The sequence below is a fragment of the Lathamus discolor genome, chromosome 6 (assembly GCF_037157495.1).
Source record: "Lathamus discolor isolate bLatDis1 chromosome 6, bLatDis1.hap1, whole genome shotgun sequence".
NCBI classification, from domain to species: domain Eukaryota; kingdom Metazoa; phylum Chordata; class Aves; order Psittaciformes; family Psittacidae; genus Lathamus; species Lathamus discolor.
Genome location: NC_088889.1, coordinates 19,433,051 through 19,451,585, shown reverse-complemented (window position 1 = coordinate 19,451,585; position 18,535 = coordinate 19,433,051). Strand labels below are relative to the sequence as shown.

General features: G+C 55.3%; 1 protein-coding gene across 1 annotated transcript; it reads left to right on the top strand.

Moving 5' to 3' along the window:
• Window positions 1–9,935: 9,935 nt before the first annotated feature.
• Window positions 9,936–12,949, top strand: SIX1 (SIX homeobox 1). The gene is made up of 2 exons (XM_065683937.1): window positions 9,936–10,718; window positions 11,662–12,949. Exons 1-2 carry the CDS (start codon window positions 10,159–10,161, stop codon window positions 11,948–11,950), a joined length of 849 nt encoding a protein of 282 aa, XP_065540009.1. The 5' UTR covers window positions 9,936–10,158; the 3' UTR covers window positions 11,951–12,949.
• The last annotated feature ends 5,586 nt before the right edge of the window (window positions 12,950–18,535 follow it).

The window sequence follows — 18,535 nt, the reverse complement described above, 5'->3', positions numbered from 1 at the left end:
GCATAGACCACAGAGAGTTTGCAGTCCGGCTCATCCCAGCATTTGGCTTCAGAAATTCAGGGTTCATTTTGTGCTACAAAGTTTGATGTTGATCCCTGCAACTCATTGCAGCACCTCGTGCTTCCACTCTGCATGGGTCAGGGACACAGCTTCTGGGAGGTGTCAGTGTCACAGGGAATCACAGCATTGCATTGCACAAGTGTGCTCTGGGGCTAATGACAGAGGAATTGCTATACAGTTTTCTCTCCAGCAGCCCTGCAAAACCCTTCCTCCCCTACCTGTCATATAAGCTTTCTAACATGGAACAGCTTCTTCTCTGTCTCCAATGCTGAGTCACCCAGGACCGTGTCTTTAGGGTAGCCCCTATGTGTCACAGTGATAAAACTTGCTTTCAAATGAATTTTAATAGAAGTATTTGATATTGGCTCCTGTGTAAAGGACCACAAGTCCTGGCCCTTGGTAACTGCCTGTCCTCCATGCATAAACATAAGCAAGCTGCCAACACACTCCTCAAATGCAGCCTGCATCACCATGGGTCCTGCCAAGGTTTGCGTGCTTGGAATGAAGTTATAGAGGTGCCACCATCGACTGTGACCGTGTTGTCTTTAAAGCACAGGACTGCTTAGGAAAGTGATCATATGCAAAAATAGTAATTAAAAAAACCCTAAGCAAATCTTTCATGCTGTCCTATTGCTCAGCCAAACAGCTTCGCCAGGCACCCATCTATTTTGTCTAGTAATAAAGGTAGGTTTCTACTCTCATAACCTTAGCTCAAGAAGTAGAACCCCAAGTGGTTTCACAGATGTGCTCTGGGAGTAAATGGAATCATGAAAAAAGCTCATAGAATTGAAGGAACTTCACTTGGAATTAAAAGAGCTGAAAGAAAGGGGAGGGCAGAAAAATACAGCTGGTAGATTAGACATTGTGATCCGATACATTCGAGGTACAAAGGGCATTAAATGGAACTGAAACTCAAATTCAATGAAACCAAGAGACAGCAAACCTACGTGTAATTAGCCTACAAGATTCACTGCCACAAACTATAATGGAGGCCAAGAGCTTGTCACCAAGAATGTGGGAATATTCATATATATACACACACACAGACAGATAATCACCTACACACATGCACATTTATGCATAGGTCTCTCAGGGCTGGAAAGGACTTCGCACCACCAAAAGACCATTCAGTCTTTTCCCCAGCTGTAAGGCAAGATCAAATAGACGGCGGTATTTTCTGACAGATGTTTGTCTAGACCTGTTTTTAACAGAGAATCTCCCACCACCCCAGGCAATTTATTCCAACGCTTCCTTTTCTTCTTCGGCTTTATACACACATACACACGTATATTTATCTCAGAAGGTGAGCAGAGCAGTCTCTGATGACTTGCACATCAAAAGGCTTGTTAACTCATTTCTCACGGCAAGATCTTTATTGTGAATGATATACGAGCCCTGAAGATCCCAACCTGACCCGAGATGACAGGCTGAGCTTGGGGGACCAGCAGATGGGGTAAGGGGGAAAATGGGGAAGGAGGGAGAAATTCAACCTTTTCCTTATTAACCCATCAGGTTTGGTCTGCTGATGAAAGAGATATACTCCATTTTTAGACTCAAACATTAAGTTACTCTCATTTTGGTAAAATAAATACACTTTTGGCTTCCTCAGCAGCCACCTCAGAAGAGATGTCCTGTCAAACTAAAGTAAGGCAAAAGAGGGGATGAAGAATGAGGCTTCACAGCTGGAATATGTAAATGACAGGATGGAGAGTAACACTTTTCCAGCCACCCTGGATATCTATTACCTCCACTTTCGGACTGACAATGCACCAAATGTTTCATTGCCTGGGGCTTTACAAAGCTGATCAGCTTTTTTAGCTGAAAGCACTAATGTAGAAAGGCAATTGGGAATTAATTATTTAATGTGGTTCTCATTGGTAGAAAGCTTCCACCCCTCCTGCATCTCAGCTACCATTATACATATGTTGCTTTCTTCAGACTACAGCGATCAGACAGCAGCGGAAAATTATGGTTAAATCGCACTCCACTTGCAATGAACTCCATCTAAGTCGACAGATTTGCACTCCATAACTAAGAGTGCAGTTTAGCCCCATGCTAGAAAAAACATCGTCTGTGTCAAAAACCATAGGCAGATCTCAGCATCTCCATTTCTGAAAATAAGCAGTCTCATAGCTCCGCTCCCAAGCCCTCTCTTTCAGGCAGCCAAAGACTATTCCTATTTAAAAATTAAAATCCATGCAAGGAGCCCTATTAGTAGGAAATCAGAACAAGCTCCTTTCACTGCGGTTGTTCAGATGCCCCACTGGAGCAGGCAGAAAGGTGTATCCTGGATCTGCACCGCATCTTGGTTCAGCTCCAGCGTCTCCGGATTCTCAAGATAAGCATCTATTTCATTTAGAGCTTTTTTAGTTATGACCTGCGTAGAAGCAAATGTCCTTTTGAAGATCCTTCTGCAACAGCTGCATGCCAGAAACCCCCCTTCCAAGTTGCTTTAAGAGCTTAAGTATCAGGCCCTGTGTATTTAAAAAATAAAGCTTGCGAAATAGGGTTCTGCAGCGGGGCTGAGAGGGGGCACAGCTTACACTGTCAGCTGTCAGAAGTGGGAAAATGGTGAGTTCTTCCCCACAGTCACCACCTCTGGAACCATTCCTGACGAAGCGCCGGCAGGATCCTACTGAAATTCAGTGTAGTGAATTACACCAGGAACTAATTTAACGTAGTGTGTTCTGTATTGCCAAGCACAAAATATACTGGATTTGTTCTTTTTCTGGCTGTTCAGAAGAAAGAAATACAACTGTGCAGATGTGCTTTTCTAAGATCCAGTGGCATGAAACCTGAAATACCCCAGCAAGATTCAGGAGTGAGAAGTTTTAATCACCATGGAAACACTACACTTTTGGAGGTCTATGAAATTATATACCCAGATCTGAGAAGGGTAAACTTATCCGTCTGGGCAGATCTGCTGATAAACAGAGACAACTCATTTTCTCCTGGAAAGCTGTGTTATATGTTGTTTGAAAAAATAATCAGTTGTTAGAGAGGGGTTTAGGCTGGGAAGATAAAAGAGGAAAAAAACCCGACCCAGCAGTGCTGAGGGAGACTTTCTGTAAGGGAAAAGGAAAGGCAGCGTGAAAGTATTCCCTTCATTTAGGTGATTCCCTGCAAACTCAGGAGGCAGAAGACAGGCTGAGCACCTCCCAAGGCCAGACTGAGCGAGGCTGGCGACGACGGAGGCATATGGAGACCCACCCAGGGCGCAGACAGAGCGGAGGACCCCCAGACCTCGGCTTACGCAAGGTGACCTTTCCCCTCTCTAAAATTTCAAAGCTGGCGTTGCCGGCGCTGAACAGACTGTGTGCCATATGTAACATGACCTCAGCTCCGCTCTGCCAAGCCACTAATGGCATCACTAATGAGGGGTGAAAGGTCCCTTTCCCGCAGCTCGCTCAGAAACCCACCAAGACGGAGGGTGCAGGATGGGCCCCCAACCCTCATCCCCGCACCCCTTATCCCCACATGCTGCCCAGCCACCCTCCCAAAATCACACTTGCGCCCGTGCAAGGGGTTGACAGTGCCTCTTCCCTTGGCCCACCCAAAGCCAGCAGCTCTCGCAATGAAAATATTCGTTCAGTGCCCAAATGCACAGAGGCAAATTGAGCCCTGTATGTAAATTCTGCCCTGCGCGCCGCTGCCACCCCACCAACCTCCAGGCAGTGCCTTGTTCATCACCTGGGTACAGGACATGGATTTGGGCTGGAAGATGGCACACAGCTGGACCCAAAAGCTGCGGGTTTGCACCCTGAATTGCGCTGCAGCTGCGGGGACAAGGTGGTGAGGCCTAGGTTTGGGGGGTAGGTGATGGGGTTCCCTCTGTCTCCCCAGAGGCTGCCATAGGCTGCCCCCTTCAACCGTAGGGGGCCCTTCCTGGCCTGGGCAGTACCAGGAGCTGAGGGGGAAGCCTGGCAACCCCCTTCCAAAAAGGCTTTCACAACCGCCTCCTCAGTTTATTTTTTTTTTCCAGCTTTTAGTAAGAAAATCCCTGCAATGCCTTGCACGCACCCTTTTTTCTCTCCTTTTTTTTTTTTTTTTGGTTTTGGTGTTGGGGATTTTTGGGGGGTTTTGGTTTGGTTTGGTTTTTGGGGGGTTTGTTTTCCCAGTGTCCGCGCTCTCCTGCCCCAGCATCACCTAAGGAAGGACGCCGCTCCCGTGCACCCGGCTTCCAGCCCCGGCCACGAGCGGGGAAAGCCCGTGTGCGGACAGGGGTGTCCCTGCCGCGGGTGGCATGGGCGGGGGTCGCCGTGCGTGCACCCCGTGGGTGCAGAGGGGGCTGCCGAGCCCCCGGCTCCCACCTTCTCCCCCTAAAGTAACGCGCAGGCTCCCGCGGGTTTGCCCACGCGTGGGTGCGCGGCGCCGCCGCGGGCGCTAAGGGCAGGCGATGTCCATGGTTTGTTTCGCCTTAGCCAGTGACCCACCCGTGGCCATGCGGCGCCGCTGCGCTGGAGCAGCGAGAACCCACCCGCGCTGCACGGACATCCCACCCGCGGCCGCGCTCCTACCTCCCCACGCAGGGCCAGACCCGGCGGCAGACGGGGCAGCCTTCCACCCTCGCTGCTGTTCTCCCGGGGATTATTTTTACATCGCATCCAAGCGCGGAGAAACTGAATTATTCGTTTAAACACTTAACTCCCTTTCCAGCACACCCTCGTTTTATGGGAGTGCAGCCGAAGCTGTTGCCTTGCACTGGAGCATATTCCGCCGCAGAGGGGCTGCAGAGGGGCACCCGGGGAGTGTTTTACCCCCACGGAGGAGACACACTTCGACGGAACCTCCCTCCGGTGCTCCGGGGAGACTGCGATCGATGCCGCGGCAGCCAGCGCCCGGCTTGAGCTGCATTAGCTTATTTAAAAAAATAAATAAATAAATAAAAGAAAACCGGGCAGAAATTGCAATTATCATTGTCTCCGGTTACGGCAAATGCCATTATGCTGAGAAATGGGAGGAAAACAATGCCGCGAAAATGCGAATGGCTTTGGTAACAACGCGCTGCTGCGCGGGTCCCTGCGCACCCGCGGAAGGCTTCCTCCCGCATCCCAGGCTTGGAGCTCCCACCCACTGCGTGGGGCAAAGCTCCCTGCATGCGGGGTACGGAGCCGACCACCAGCACGGGGATTCCTGGGAGGTGTGAGAGGATGGAGATGGGGGTCCCCTTTTGTATGAGGATCCGCAGCTGACGGAGGGAGCTGCGCACCCCGGAGGTGTGTGGGTACCCGCGGGCCGTCTCACGGACACGGACAGAAACCCACGGGGGGGAGGCAGCGTAGCCGGTGCCGGCTGGAAGGCAAGCCGGCGGGCTTCCGTGCAGAAAAGGAGTTAAACCCTGCCGTTGTCCTTTGATTTAGGAAACGGCTCATCCAATTCAGTTCCAGATTATTCAGGGGCAGACTGCCTCCCTTGCTCCCTCTCTCCCCACACCAGCCCAAACATCTTGAAGTAATCAGCAGCTGAGAACGGAGACGTCCCCCTGGCATCTCAGGTTAAAGAAGGAGGTCCAGGAAAATGTGGTAGAGCCATTACAAGAAACCTGAGATGCATTCATCAGAGACTCCAATTGCCATCGCATTAGGATTGATTAGAGACCAGCAGTACCGTAATGACCCGGAAAGCGGGGCATACGGGGATTATTAATATCAGACTTCTTAAAAAAAAAAAAAAAAAAAAAAAAAAAGGAGAGAAAGAAGCAAAGAGGGAAAATTTAAAACACAAAAGCACATCGCGGGGCTGCTGCTCATATGCAGACTTACCTGAGGAGCACAGGCACTGGCGAGCGCAGAGACGGTAATTTATCTAACTTCTGGGCAAGAAAAAGCAAACAAACGCGGGGAAACCCCTCCCTCCAGACCCCTTGAGCTCGCCCGCTCCCATGCACGGCTCGCACCGGCCCCCTCCCGGGTGGCGGGCACCGGGCTGGGGGCCGTCGGGACCCAGGCCCACTGCCGGGCTATGCCACCGGGCCATGGGCAGCTGGTCCCTGGGCTGGCGACTGCAAGGACAAATTAAGGAGCCTCTAAAGAGAAGCAAGGAGACCTCGGTGGCTCGTCTCCTTCCCAGTTCCCTGCGCCAAAACAAATCAGCCCCTCCTGGTCTCGGTTTAAATGTAGCTCACTGGATAATTAACTCCATCTTTCCAGCTCTGCTCTAACTGTTTATTTAGTGTCACCCTGTATTACCATCACTAGCACTTTCCTCTGAACAGGAGGAGCTGGAGGGTTTCACCTCCCAAAAGGAAATTCTTCATAGCTTAAAAGAATCAGCATCCAGAGGGTACATTGGGGAGCAGGAAAAGGGGGAAGACGGGGAGGGGTGTCCCACGGCATAAGCAGGAGGAAATAAGGGGGGGGGGGGGGGACAGGGACAGAAAGACTTATCTCGGAGAGAAAATAATAAAAAAAAAAACAACCCCAAACCAAAGCGTAATCACCTCTAATCCTTTGAAAAATGTCCCGGTAAGTGCGCAAAGAAAAGAGCCCTTTGTGCCCTGGGGATAGCCCTCGCCGGGACCACGCCGGGAAGGCCTTAAACTGCCCCAGCCCATCCCAGCCCGTCTGGGCTCGGCCCGGCCCGGCCGGTCCCTCCTTCGGCAGCCCCGGCCCGGTCTGGCCCTCTCGGAGTGGGGCCCTAGGAATCGAGTACCCGGGGCGCAGGCACTGGGGGCCCGGGCAAGGACACGGTCCCATCGTCCCCGTCCACCCCTTGGGTTTGTTTTTACAGGTGCCTAGAGGACAATTTACTCTCGAGTCATTAAAGGTCGCACACCGGTTTGCAGGCGCGTAGGGCCAAAGGCTCCTGCGAGAGAAGAGCGATGCATATGGAGAGGGGTTTGTCCTTCCTCGTTAAAAAATAGAATAAGGGGGGGGGAGAGGGAGAGAAAGAAAACACAAATCCTTTATTGTTCGGGAGAAGCCGGGGCGCTGGCTGTCTCCCCCGCGCATTCGGCGGGGAAGGCGGCGCGGATCCGGTATCACGTTGCAGATCCTCACTCCAGATAACGAAATGCGATCTATTTTTCAGAACAGCAAGTGGATGGGAAAGGAGCCCTCTACAACACAAACCTCATTGACTTAATGGGCCGGTTTTGGATTTCGCCTCCGAAAGGTTCGGAAAGCGGCAGCGTTGTGTTACTGCCCCGCCGGCTCCAGCCCCGGTTATCATCCCCGTGAGACGGGGCTCCGGAAAATAAAAATGTCGCTGATTTGATTTTGTTGCGCTGTTTGTTTCCTCCAGACCCTCACACTTAAAGAAAAAAAAATATTAAATTTATTTTTGGTTGGGGAAGAGCTTTATTTCTAAAGCCTGGGGTGGGGGTGGGGGGTATGGGAGTCGTGTTCTGGTTATTTTTCTGCTTTGTTTTATATTTCTGGCGAAATCAAGGAAAACTCGCTGGGCGCTGCGCGGGACCCGTCCTCACCCCCGCTCCGAGCTCTGTAACACCGCATCGAATAAATAAGCGAATAAATGAAATTTCCCGCACAAACCGAGCCGATGGGTGCCTCTGCAAGCGAGGCAACGAGCGGAGGGCCCCGCGGCCGGCCGCCTCCTCTCCGCGGACACGGAGGTGCCAGGCCCCAGCCCCGGCGGGGGAAACGGGTCGGCGGTGCAAAGCCACCGGTGCCGGGGGACCGTGGTGATCCCGTCGGGCTGCTCCTTATTCCCTCCCTTCCTCGAAAACGACGGCCGAGGGGCCGCGGCGGCTCGCGCCGATGGGGTGTTGCTGTTATTTCTGTATTTGCATTCGCTTATTTACTATTTCTTTTTATTTCTGTCTTTGGAGTGGCTCGAAACTATTTTCTTTCTGGGTGATTTTCAATGGCTAAATGGGATGGGTGCTTTGGGAATTCATGTACCTCTTTCCTTGCTTTCTAGTGAAAGGTTTCAAATTCATCTTTCTTTTCTTGATGAAAACCAACCCCCCGCAATAATTAACATCGCTGCTGACCGGGTCCCGCCTGCGGTGTGTAACTCCCAGGTAGACCCCGGCGAGTCTGTCCGCTCCTTGTGTCAGTTTTTGGTGATACGGAAAAATGAAGTCTCGCTCAGAAATCGCGGAGAAGCTCAGCCCTCGCCCGTTCCTGGCAGCTCCACCGCTGGACGCACCGGGATAATTTGCTTAGTCCAAGAGCGGTGTTTGGTTTGGTCGGCCTTTTAAGGGGGGGGGGGGAGAAAAAGAAAAGGAAAAAATAAAGAGGGGAGATGTGACAGCAAGGGAAACCAGCTCTCAATAAATGACAAGGAGCTTCCACAGCCCCGACCTTCATTTCTCTCCTCACCGTCCTGACGGTATAAACGCTCAGGTCCGTGCTTTTCGCTCACTGAGCACCTTACCAGAAAGAAATGATACAATAATTACAAATTAATGCGAACAAAAAGGACGACTGGGGAGCCCACCTCCCGGGCTGAGCAGGGCGCTGCTCCTCCAGGACGGGGGCTGCACGCCCAGGCGTTATAATTCTGCGCACTTGCTCCAGACTTTAGGGTATTAGTTGATTCTAGAGCCGGGTTTAAGGCTCCGTTCCGGTCCCCACACAGCTGCCTTGTCAATAAGGATCTGTTCCAAGCAGACATTCCTTCTGGGAGGACGTTGCAGCTCTTTAAGACTTCATCTGCAACATCATAAGTACTAAAATAAAATGGTAAGGGAAAATTACCAGACACACGGATATGGGATATAGAAGCGCCCTGACTCCAGCGCGCATACTAAAGTCACTGGACAGACTGGGTGGCAGAGGCTTATTTTAAACAGCCCCGCTCAGCGAAGTACGTGCGAAAAAAACCACAACAATCCGGATTTAGGAAAATATCGCGACCGGCCTTTCCCGTATCGTACCGCGGGCAGAGGCTGCTGGCAGGGAGCGGGCAGCAAGAGCCCTTCTCCGCCTCTGCCACGGATAGGCTGTTCTTAACATTGAGCACTTAAAGTCAAATAAATCCGAATGTCTTTAGCGAAGACAAACAGGTTTTAAAGAGCCCCGCGATGGTTATTAGAACCCCCGGAGCAAACTCGTTCCCGAATCAAAAGCGTTCTGGAGCCTGCTTGAAATACGGGTTTCGCCTTATCTAATCAAAGATAAATCCAGCCATAAAGACACCCCCTTCGCACCGCTCCCCTGCCCTTATCTACCCGCATTGTCCTCAGCTCCCAGCCCATCCCTGCTGCTGACAATGGATTATCTTTGTTTAGGGAGCCTAATTGTTCTCTAATTTTTTTATATAATTGCTTTTGAGCGAGGTGTGCAAATGAGGATTGTACTAATTAAAGCGCCGCCGGCCCGTGCAGCTCTGCTGCCTGCGCTGTTTCCGGGGGGGAGACTCCGCGGTCCCGTCCCCCCCCGACTTCCCCCAGGGCCGAGCGGGGCCGGAGGGCCGCACGGGCGGGGGAGGGGAGCAGGGGCCCCGCGCATCACCCAGCTCCTCACTGAGGCGTTCTTTATTCAGCCCAGCATTGCGGCAATGAAATGCGGGGCGGCTTGGCAGCGGAGGGCAGCGGGCTGGGGAGCGCGGCAGCTGGGGGGGCGAAGGAAAGTTGGGGAAGGAAACGCAAACCCCGCCGGCAGCGGCTTCCCGAGGAGCGCCCGGGGGCGCGGGCAGCCGGGCTCCCCCCGCTCCGCCTACAGGGCCAGGGCCGGGGCCGCACCCGCGCAGAGGCAGCGGCGGGAAGCGCAGCCGCGGCTGCCGGGGCCGGGTCGCCGCCGCCAGGCCCCGCCCGCCCGTGCCGAGGCTCTGCCCGCCGGGCCGGGTCGGGCTAGGCTCGGGGGGGGGCCGGGCTGGGCTGGGCCGGGCCGGGCCGGGCCAGGCCCGCCACGGCGGGGGCCGAGCCGCGGGCGCCCAATCAGCGCGGCGCGGGGGCTCGGGCGCTTTAAGCGCGGCGGCGGCGGAGCCGGGACAAAGTCCCCCCGGCGCCGCGAGGAGCATCCCCGCTCGCCCGCCGCAGCGGGCTGCCGCCGCGCCTCTCCGCTCTGGGGCCGCGGCCAGGGCAGGGACCGGGGCCGGCAGGCGGCCTCCGCACGCCGCTCCGCAGCCGCGCTCCCGCGCGGTGCCCGCAGCCACCTCCTCCTCCTCCTCCTGCCGCCGTCGTGCCTGGCCATGTCGATGCTGCCGTCCTTTGGCTTCACGCAGGAGCAGGTCGCCTGCGTCTGCGAGGTGCTGCAGCAAGGGGGGAACCTGGAGAGACTGGGCCGGTTCCTCTGGTCGCTGCCGGCCTGCGACCACCTGCACAAGAACGAGAGCGTCCTGAAGGCCAAGGCGGTGGTGGCCTTTCACCGCGGCAACTTCCGCGAGCTCTACAAGATCCTGGAGAGCCACCAGTTCTCGCCGCACAACCACCCCAAGCTCCAGCAGCTCTGGCTGAAGGCTCACTACGTGGAAGCCGAGAAACTGCGGGGCAGACCCTTGGGCGCCGTCGGCAAATACCGCGTCCGCCGAAAATTCCCTTTGCCCCGCACCATCTGGGACGGCGAGGAAACCAGCTACTGCTTCAAGGAGAAATCCCGGGGCGTGCTGCGGGAATGGTACGCCCACAACCCCTACCCGTCCCCCCGGGAGAAGCGGGAGTTGGCAGAAGCCACCGGTCTCACCACCACCCAGGTCAGCAACTGGTTCAAGAACCGGAGGCAGCGGGACCGAGCGGCGGAGGCGAAGGAAAGGTACGTGCCACCCCCCCGCATCCCCTCCCTCCCCCTCTTTTCTCCCCGCTCCCCCGAAAGAAAATAACTCACTCTCCCAAATCCATTTCTACGCACACACACCCGCCCACACCCCAAACCGCCCTGCGTTTTGCCCTTTCGCGGAAACCCAAGTGGATTTTCCACCCGAGATCCTCCGGACCCCCTTTCCCACCTGCCTGGAGGGAGCAGCAAGTCCCTCACCGGCCTCTCCAGGCCGCTCCGCCGTCTTTGTTCGCTTGCCTGCCGCCCGGAGTAAATCGGGAATGATGCAGTCCCGGAGCCTCCGAGGAAGCGGTCGGGTATTGCCGGGAATTGGGCACGGTAACTCCGAAGCCCGGAGGAGGAGAAAAAAGTCCCAGGATGGAGAGGGAAGGAACCGGAGGGTGACCGCGGTGCGGACGCGCTGGCCGGGCCGAGCCGCCGCTCCGTATCGAGACCACCCCTGGCACCCCCGGCGGCGCCGCCCGGGGTGGCCTCCTTGCGAAGCGGAGGCTCGGCCCGGCGAAGCCGACAACCACGGAGGGCAGCGCCCCGCTTTTTGTCTCCTCCAGCAACCTCCCCGCCGAGCCTCGTAGAGAAAATCCCTCACCCTGCTCGTCCCGGGCCGCGCTTTCATTTTGAGTTAAAAAGAGAAAGAATTCCTTCCCCCCCTCCCGTCCAACTTTTCCTTCTCACCCAAACTACCGAGCTGTGCGGTGCACACCTATTTCTAGGAGGGTAAAAAGAAATTTGAGACCGTCCGTTAGGAAAATATTAGGCTCTTCTACATTTTTGTTTTCTTTCTGGAGAGAGGCATCTGCTGCCACGATGAAATAGAACGCAAAGGATTTACTGGGGGCATCAGCCCAGAGCCCATACCCGGCGCCTCTCGCCCGCCATAACGTCCCCATTGTGGGTTGGTTTTTTTTTTGCCTTTCTGCAGGGAGAACACGGAAAACAACAACGCGGCCACCAACAAGCCGAACCAACTCTCGCCTCTGGATGGGAGCAAACCCCTCATGTCCAGCTCCGAGGAAGAGTTTTCTCCTCCCCAAAGCCCGGATCAGAACTCGGTCCTGCTCTTGCAGGGGAACCTCAGCCACGCCAGGAGCTCCGGCTACTCCCTGGGCGGCTTGGCCGCATCCCAGACCCCTCACAGCCTCCAAGGCCACCAGCTCCAGGACTCGCTGCTGGGACCCCTCACGTCCAGCCTGGTGGATCTGGGATCCTAAAGGCCCGCGGCGGGCTGGCAGAGGGTCGGGAGCGGCGGTTCCGCTCGGGGACAGAGGTTCTGGGTTGTACATAGAGGACAGCACCCGGGTTTACAGCTCACCCGCTGCTTCTTGACGGGACTCTCGGCTCTTTTCACACAACCCCACGTCGGCTCCTGGTCCAGTTCCCTCCCAGTGTCTCCCACTGTCATCACCATGATTGGGTTTTTCATTTTTTTTATTTTTTTTTTTTCCGCGTAGCCAAACGCAGGGAGCGGCAGAAACCCTGAGCCCTTCGAGTTCAACCGAGCTGGTCCCAACGGGAATTACAAAAAAGAGAGAGGGGAAAAAAAAAAAAAAGGAGGAAAAACCAAACCCAACCCCAGCTGGATCCGATTCCACCCAAACAAATCCCAGCCCCGCGGGCGCGGAGGGGCCGCGGCGGCCGCCGCATCCTCGCTGCTGCCCGGCGTGTCCCTGCGGGGCTGGCGCTGAGCTGGGCCGAGGGCAGAGGGAGCGACTCGTTGCGCTGAGCCCGGCGTTGTGGCGGGAGGAGGGAGGGGAGTTACGTTTACATTTTTCATATTTAGCCTTACCGGAAAGATTTCGATGTAGTTTAAATTAAAAAAAAAAAAAAAAACACACAAAAAAAAAAAAGGCGAAAGCTGCAGTATTAGAGTTTTACCAAGTGCCTATGTCTTAACGCGGCCGGGCGAGGCAGGCAGCGAGCGAGCTCCCGCCACCCCTGGCTTCCTTCTAATCCGTGGTGAAATGCATCGATGTGGCTAAAATTAGGGTAATAATAAGAGCTGGCGGCCGCTCCCCCCCGGACGGGTGCTTCTCGGGCCGCCCCGGCAGCTCCCCGTTGCCTGCTCCCGCCTGGCCCCGTTCTCCGCTTTCCCCTCCGGCTTGCAGAGAGCCCGCGGATGACGAGTATTTGTTACCAAAAATCGCATGTGCTTTCAGGTTTATTTTCTATTGTACCTAAACAGTCTAAATTAAACAACGCTGATGGCAGAACACCCAGGCTGAGCTTTTCTTTGCCGGGGCGAGCCCCTGTCCCTCTGCCTACCCTTACGACCCAGCCGGCGGCCGCTTCGGGGCTGAGGGGGCAACCGGTGCCTTCCTAAGAGAGTGGGGATGAGGATGGAGCACCAGCAGAGCTGCTTGCTGGGGGTGGCACGGCCGAGAGGGAGCTGCTCCTTCCCTTCGACAGCCCCGTCGGGGCCTCGCTGCGGCCGAGCAACTGGTGCCGGTCCCCCCGTGTTAGCGTTTTGCATCATTAAGTGCATAATTTAAGTCGTTCCCGTGTTTGTTCTCGGGGTCTTGGGCCATGGAGAAATGTCACCCTCTGCAGGAGGGTCCTGCCAGGCCGGAGCGCTTCGCGTCCCTACCTCTCAGGCCCTGGCGCACGGACACGCTCCAGGGCCCTCCTCGGATCCCCCCCGCCGCGGCTCCGGCACGGGGCTGCGGATCCGTTTTCTCCACCGTCCTCCTCGGCTCCGGCAGCTCCCTCCGGCCTGGCCCCGGCTGCCCCATCGGGTTGCCCAGCCCAGCTCCTGCAGGGTTTCCTGCGCCCACGATCCTTTTTTTCGGGGGGGGGGGGGGGGGCACGGCTGGGACGATGGGGGACCCCCAGCCCTCCTGGGCAGGATCCAACGTGGCTCTGTGCGATCAGGGTGGAGGGCGCAAGTCCTGCGCTTGGGCGCACAAGCCACGCTGGTGAACGCGCATCTGCGCGTCTGTGCCCATCAACGACCGCGGGTGGAGCCGGGACAAAACCCGACGTTCCAGGGTGGAAGGACCGAGCCTTCCCCAAGCACGGCCACACCAGCCCCGGCAGCCCAGCCCAGGAGGCCGCCCGGGGACCCCAGGGACGGGACGGGACCCCCCGCCCCCCGCGGGGACCCCAGGGACGGGACGATCCGTGGCCCTGGCCCTGCCGAGGACCCTCGCCGCCTTTAGTGGGGGCCTCAACCAGCCCCTCCGTGATCTTCCGCGAAGCCGCGCAGCCGGTCCCAGCCCCTAGGGCATAAAGGGGCACCCACCCAGGGAGCAGGGGGAAGGTTTTTAAGGTGAGCAGCTGCGGGCTCTGGGTCCTGAGGATGGATAAGCTCTAGCTCCGTTTTTTGGTGTGGGGTTTTTTTTTATATTTATTTTCTTTCTCTTTTTTTTTTTTTTTGTTCTAGTTTGGGTTTTTTTAGTTTTGGTTTGGTTTTTATTTGTTTCCCCATGTCACTCGGCGAAGAGGAAGGATAAATACTGCCCGGGGTTCCAGCCCTGAGCAGCGAGGAAGCCAAGCAGGGGCTCGCAAATCAGGGCTATTTCCAAAGCAAAGAGCGCAGATGCACTTCCTGCGCACAGGCAACGGCAGGGCTGACTTTTGGAGTGGGAAGCTGCCAGGGGATGTCCCCCTTGCCCAAACCCTCCCCGTACTCATCACAGGACTGCGGGTCGGGACTGCTGCCAGGCCCGGCGGCTGCAGAGCAGGACCGCTCGGTACAGCCCTTTCCATGCCCCGACCCTCTATTTACTTCATAGGGAGAAGGATGAGGTTGCCAACAGGCGGATGGTGGCAAGGAGGAATGGAGGGTGCCCAGGTCTGCCCCTGGAAATGACCCTCCGGCAGGGGAAGGGGCCGGGGCAGGCAGGTGGGAGCAGGGAGGCCCTGGAGCTGAGCCAGGCGCAGGTTGCTGAGCTCTCCTCGATTAGGCTTGACCTCGCAGCAAGCTTTTCACAGCAAAGCCAGCCTGCGGAGGCAGCCTGGGGCTGTTTCTCACCCAGCTCTGCTTTGTATTTCCATCGGCAGGAAGGAGTTAATCCCCCCCCCCCCCCCCCCCCCCGCTCCTGTTCACCCCCCAGGACAGATTTCACACTGTGTCCAGGTCAGCCAAAAAAGTGGAGGAAATGGAGAACAGTGGAATGATTAATTCTACCTGCTTTTCCCATGAGTGATCACCTGCTTTTGGGGTCATGAATAGCAGGTAGCTCCCTCCGTCTCCAGCTCTGAGAGGCTCATTTGTTTGGTGACAGCTGAGTGACAAGACCTGAAATCCGAGCTCTCAACTTTGCCTGATGTGTGGATAAAACCCTGGATGTTCCCTCAAACATTTCAGGAAATGAAAGTTGTAATGCGATCCCTTGTGCGCCCACATCTCCCCCAGCAACACACAAAAGCTCAAAGGAACCTTCTCGGATTAAATTCAGCCTGGAGAGGATGGAAGGAAAATGGAGAGCAGGCTGAGAAAGCTGGAACTGGCAGGCTTTTCTTCAGCACTTATTGGAAATGTCTGTCCAAAGCAGGGATTTAGAAAGGTCACCTCTACCATAAGAGCCTCTTCCTCCTGCAGACGCAGGCGGGCAGCATGCTTCTCTCAGCCTACCTCCATGCTGGGGGCAGCCTGGAGTGGGGGCTATGCTTAGATTCCCCAACCAGGAAATGCGGTGTATAAAACCAAACACCCGGAGAGAAAGCCAGGCCCTCTTCCCCCACCCCCCATTTTATTTCCCTGGTCACACTGAGCCAGCGTCATGCCATGCACGGGCCGCAAGCCTGCTCAGCCCCTGCCCAGCTCCCCTTCCTGCTGCCTCCCTGGCCCTGCAGAGGGGCAGAAATGGTCCTGATTTCAGCCCCCACCATCCTGAGCCACGTGCTAGCAAATCCTCCACAGAGGCCCGTGGTGAGGAGCAGATGCTCGCTCAGCCGATGGATTTAAACACTGTATTTGCAGGCCTGGCTCCCTAAAGCCCGTGCATCCCCAGCTGCAATGGCAGGAGCCTGGAGCTGCGATGTGGTTAGGGGACCTCTGTGCTCTGCGACTTTGCAATCCGGGCCTGCTCAGCCGGACATCGGGGCTTCATTTTGAGCACACAGGTTTGGAAATGTCAGCAGCTGGAATGAGGCAGGGTGTGCGGTGCAGGCAGGACTGGGCCAAGGCATCCAGACTCCCTCCTGGGGGGATGGTTTTATCGAGCTGCCTGTCACTAGGCAGCCAGCAGCTGCTTGTGCTGTTATCCAGCCTGAAGATAAAGTACTATTTAATAATTGTTTAACTGTTATTGAAGTGCTTCAGACTCTGCAGATCTGTAAAGAAAACAGCACATGCCCGAGATAACTCTTCACCTCTGAGCTTCCTGGTTACTCCTACTTTCCTCTGGAGAGCAGCTCACAGACACTGCACAGGCACAGACGGAAAACTTTGCTGTCTGCCTAGCCAGTACACTTCTTCGTTGGTGGTTTTGCATCTGAGGAAGTGCCCACTGTAGGGTGATGCTGCCGGAGGCTGGGTGCTTGCATACACCACCTTCAGAGGGAGGTGCTTTAACCTGCCTGACACGCGTGGATGCCATTAGCAGCAGCAGGAGCAATAAAGGTACAGCGAAAGCAGTACTTGGCCAGCCTGGCTGCATCAATCCATCTTCAAAGGTGGATTTTGCTATTCCTGCTAGGGCCAAAGCTGTCAGGTTTTCTGAGGGCACCCGGTGCTCCCTGGGAAAAGCAGAGATGTCAGAGGGTGGGTCTACAGGAGCTTCCCTTCCATAGCCTAGCTCTGCAAGGATCAGGGTTGCTTTGCTACAGTCCCAAACCTGCTCAGACTCTGATGGCTTTCAGCAGTGATAGAAAAGGCATAGAAGATCCTCATGTCTGCTTCTTAGGATGGAAGAAAAGGGAAAAACTCGTCTTTTTTTTTTTTTTTTTTTTTTCTGATTTAAGGATGGAAAAGCTTTTCAGCTAATAGCTGAAGTGTTTTACATGAGGGGAAACCGAGACCCGGGGAGACGACAGGCCTGCTGAAGGTCAGAGTAAAGGCAGATGATGAAGCAGGAGGGGTGGCTGCCCTGCATTGGTGGCTGGTGCTCCACGTGCTCAGGGCTGCCTCCCTTTATAGTCCCCATAATAAGCCAATGCAGCTTATCATTATGTAATACAATATTCCTAATAATACAAGACAAAACCAATTGACTAAAACACAATGCCAGACGAGGCTTGTGGCTAACACTCCCTGAAGAAATTGTCTCTTTTCTAGAATTAAAAAAAACCCAACCCAACTACGCAAGCGAATTAGAAACAACTGAAAAATTAAATCACATCTGCAAGCCATCAGGATGCTTCTCCTGAGTCCCAAGGGATGCCTCTCCCCCTGCCACTCCTGCTGCCCCGTATGGGGTGCTGGTTGCCACAGTGACCCGTACTGCTATCTGTGTGGGCATGGGAGGGATTCTGTAGCAGCACCATGGCTGTGGATGGGCATAGCCTTGGTGTGTGCTTCATCCAAGAGAAGGGCTGTGTCAGGCTAAAACAAACCAGAGATGTATTTAGGGAATTAAGATCTTCATATGCCTAATCTCCCATTGCCAGCTGGGAAGCAGGGAGACAAAGTGTGCAAGAGGGAGTGAACACCAGCTGGGAGCCCTCTGGGGCTGGGCAGAGGTGCCCGCATGAAGAAACCACAGAACTTGCCCAACCACTTGGCCATGAATTGCTCTGTTCTCTGTAGCCAGAGGCTCCTTCTGCCTGCCTCAGCAGGGCTTTGCCTGTGTCACTCCTCTGCTGGAGCAGAAGTGAGGTGAGCAGCAGCCAGGAATGGTGTGTGGGCTCAGCAGTGCTCAGCGGCAGGGGACACTTCTGCCCCTGGTATGGTGGTTTCCAACCTTTGGCACACAGGACTGTTGGTGGTTTGTGCCACATACCCTTTGCAGTGGAGCTGAGCTGTGGATGCCCTGGTCCCCATGGTATCTGGAGTCTGTTGGGTGACAGGGAAGATAAGCACATGGTGGTTTTATACTGCTGGGACAACTCAGGCTGGGACACGCATTGCTGCTGCCCCTGTGGGAGGGGGAGATGCTGAGGCTTGAGACAGCGTAAGGAGGAATATCCCCGAAGGCCCAGGAAGTGCTCGGTAGGGAAGCTGTATTGTTTATTGGCAGGAAAAGCACAGGCAAAGGACGTGGGGATGCTGGAGCTGTGCTGTCCTCAGAAGACACAGTGCCTAATGAAGTGGACAGACATACCCAGTGCAACATGTTGGCCAAGAAGCTATTGCCACCCTGGGCTGTAGCAGCTCCATCTATTACCATTGCGTGCAGGATCTGCTTCTGAGGCCTCCAGGTCTGCAGGGTAACTTGGATGAGGTTCAAGGAACTGCCAGGAGGGCAAAGGCAAAGCAAGGGCATGGTGATGGGGAGCTGTAGGCTGCTTGCTCAAGACCCCACCTCTGCTTTGCCTCTGAGCTCCGCACCTCCATGCAGAACCTGGCCTGCTCAATTGCCACCAGCCTGTGGGAACTTGGTACTGGGCTGGTGGGGATGGTGGTGTGGCCAAAGCCCGTGGCACCAGGCATGATGATCATGGTGAGGATGGCCAGCAGCTGGTCACCGCAGTACCCTGCACCCACTCATGGCCTAATTCAAGCCTAAAAGGGGAGTGTACGTTTTAGAAGGAGGAGAATCAATGCCCCACATTGTGATGACTTTCTGGGAGATGTTTAGTAGGCTTGATTTGGGCTAATGGCACACCAGATGTCCAACCAGCTCATCACAGTGGTCCCTTCTGATTTACAGATGTGTTAAATGTAATAATCTGTCCTAGAGAAAGAAAAGAGGTGA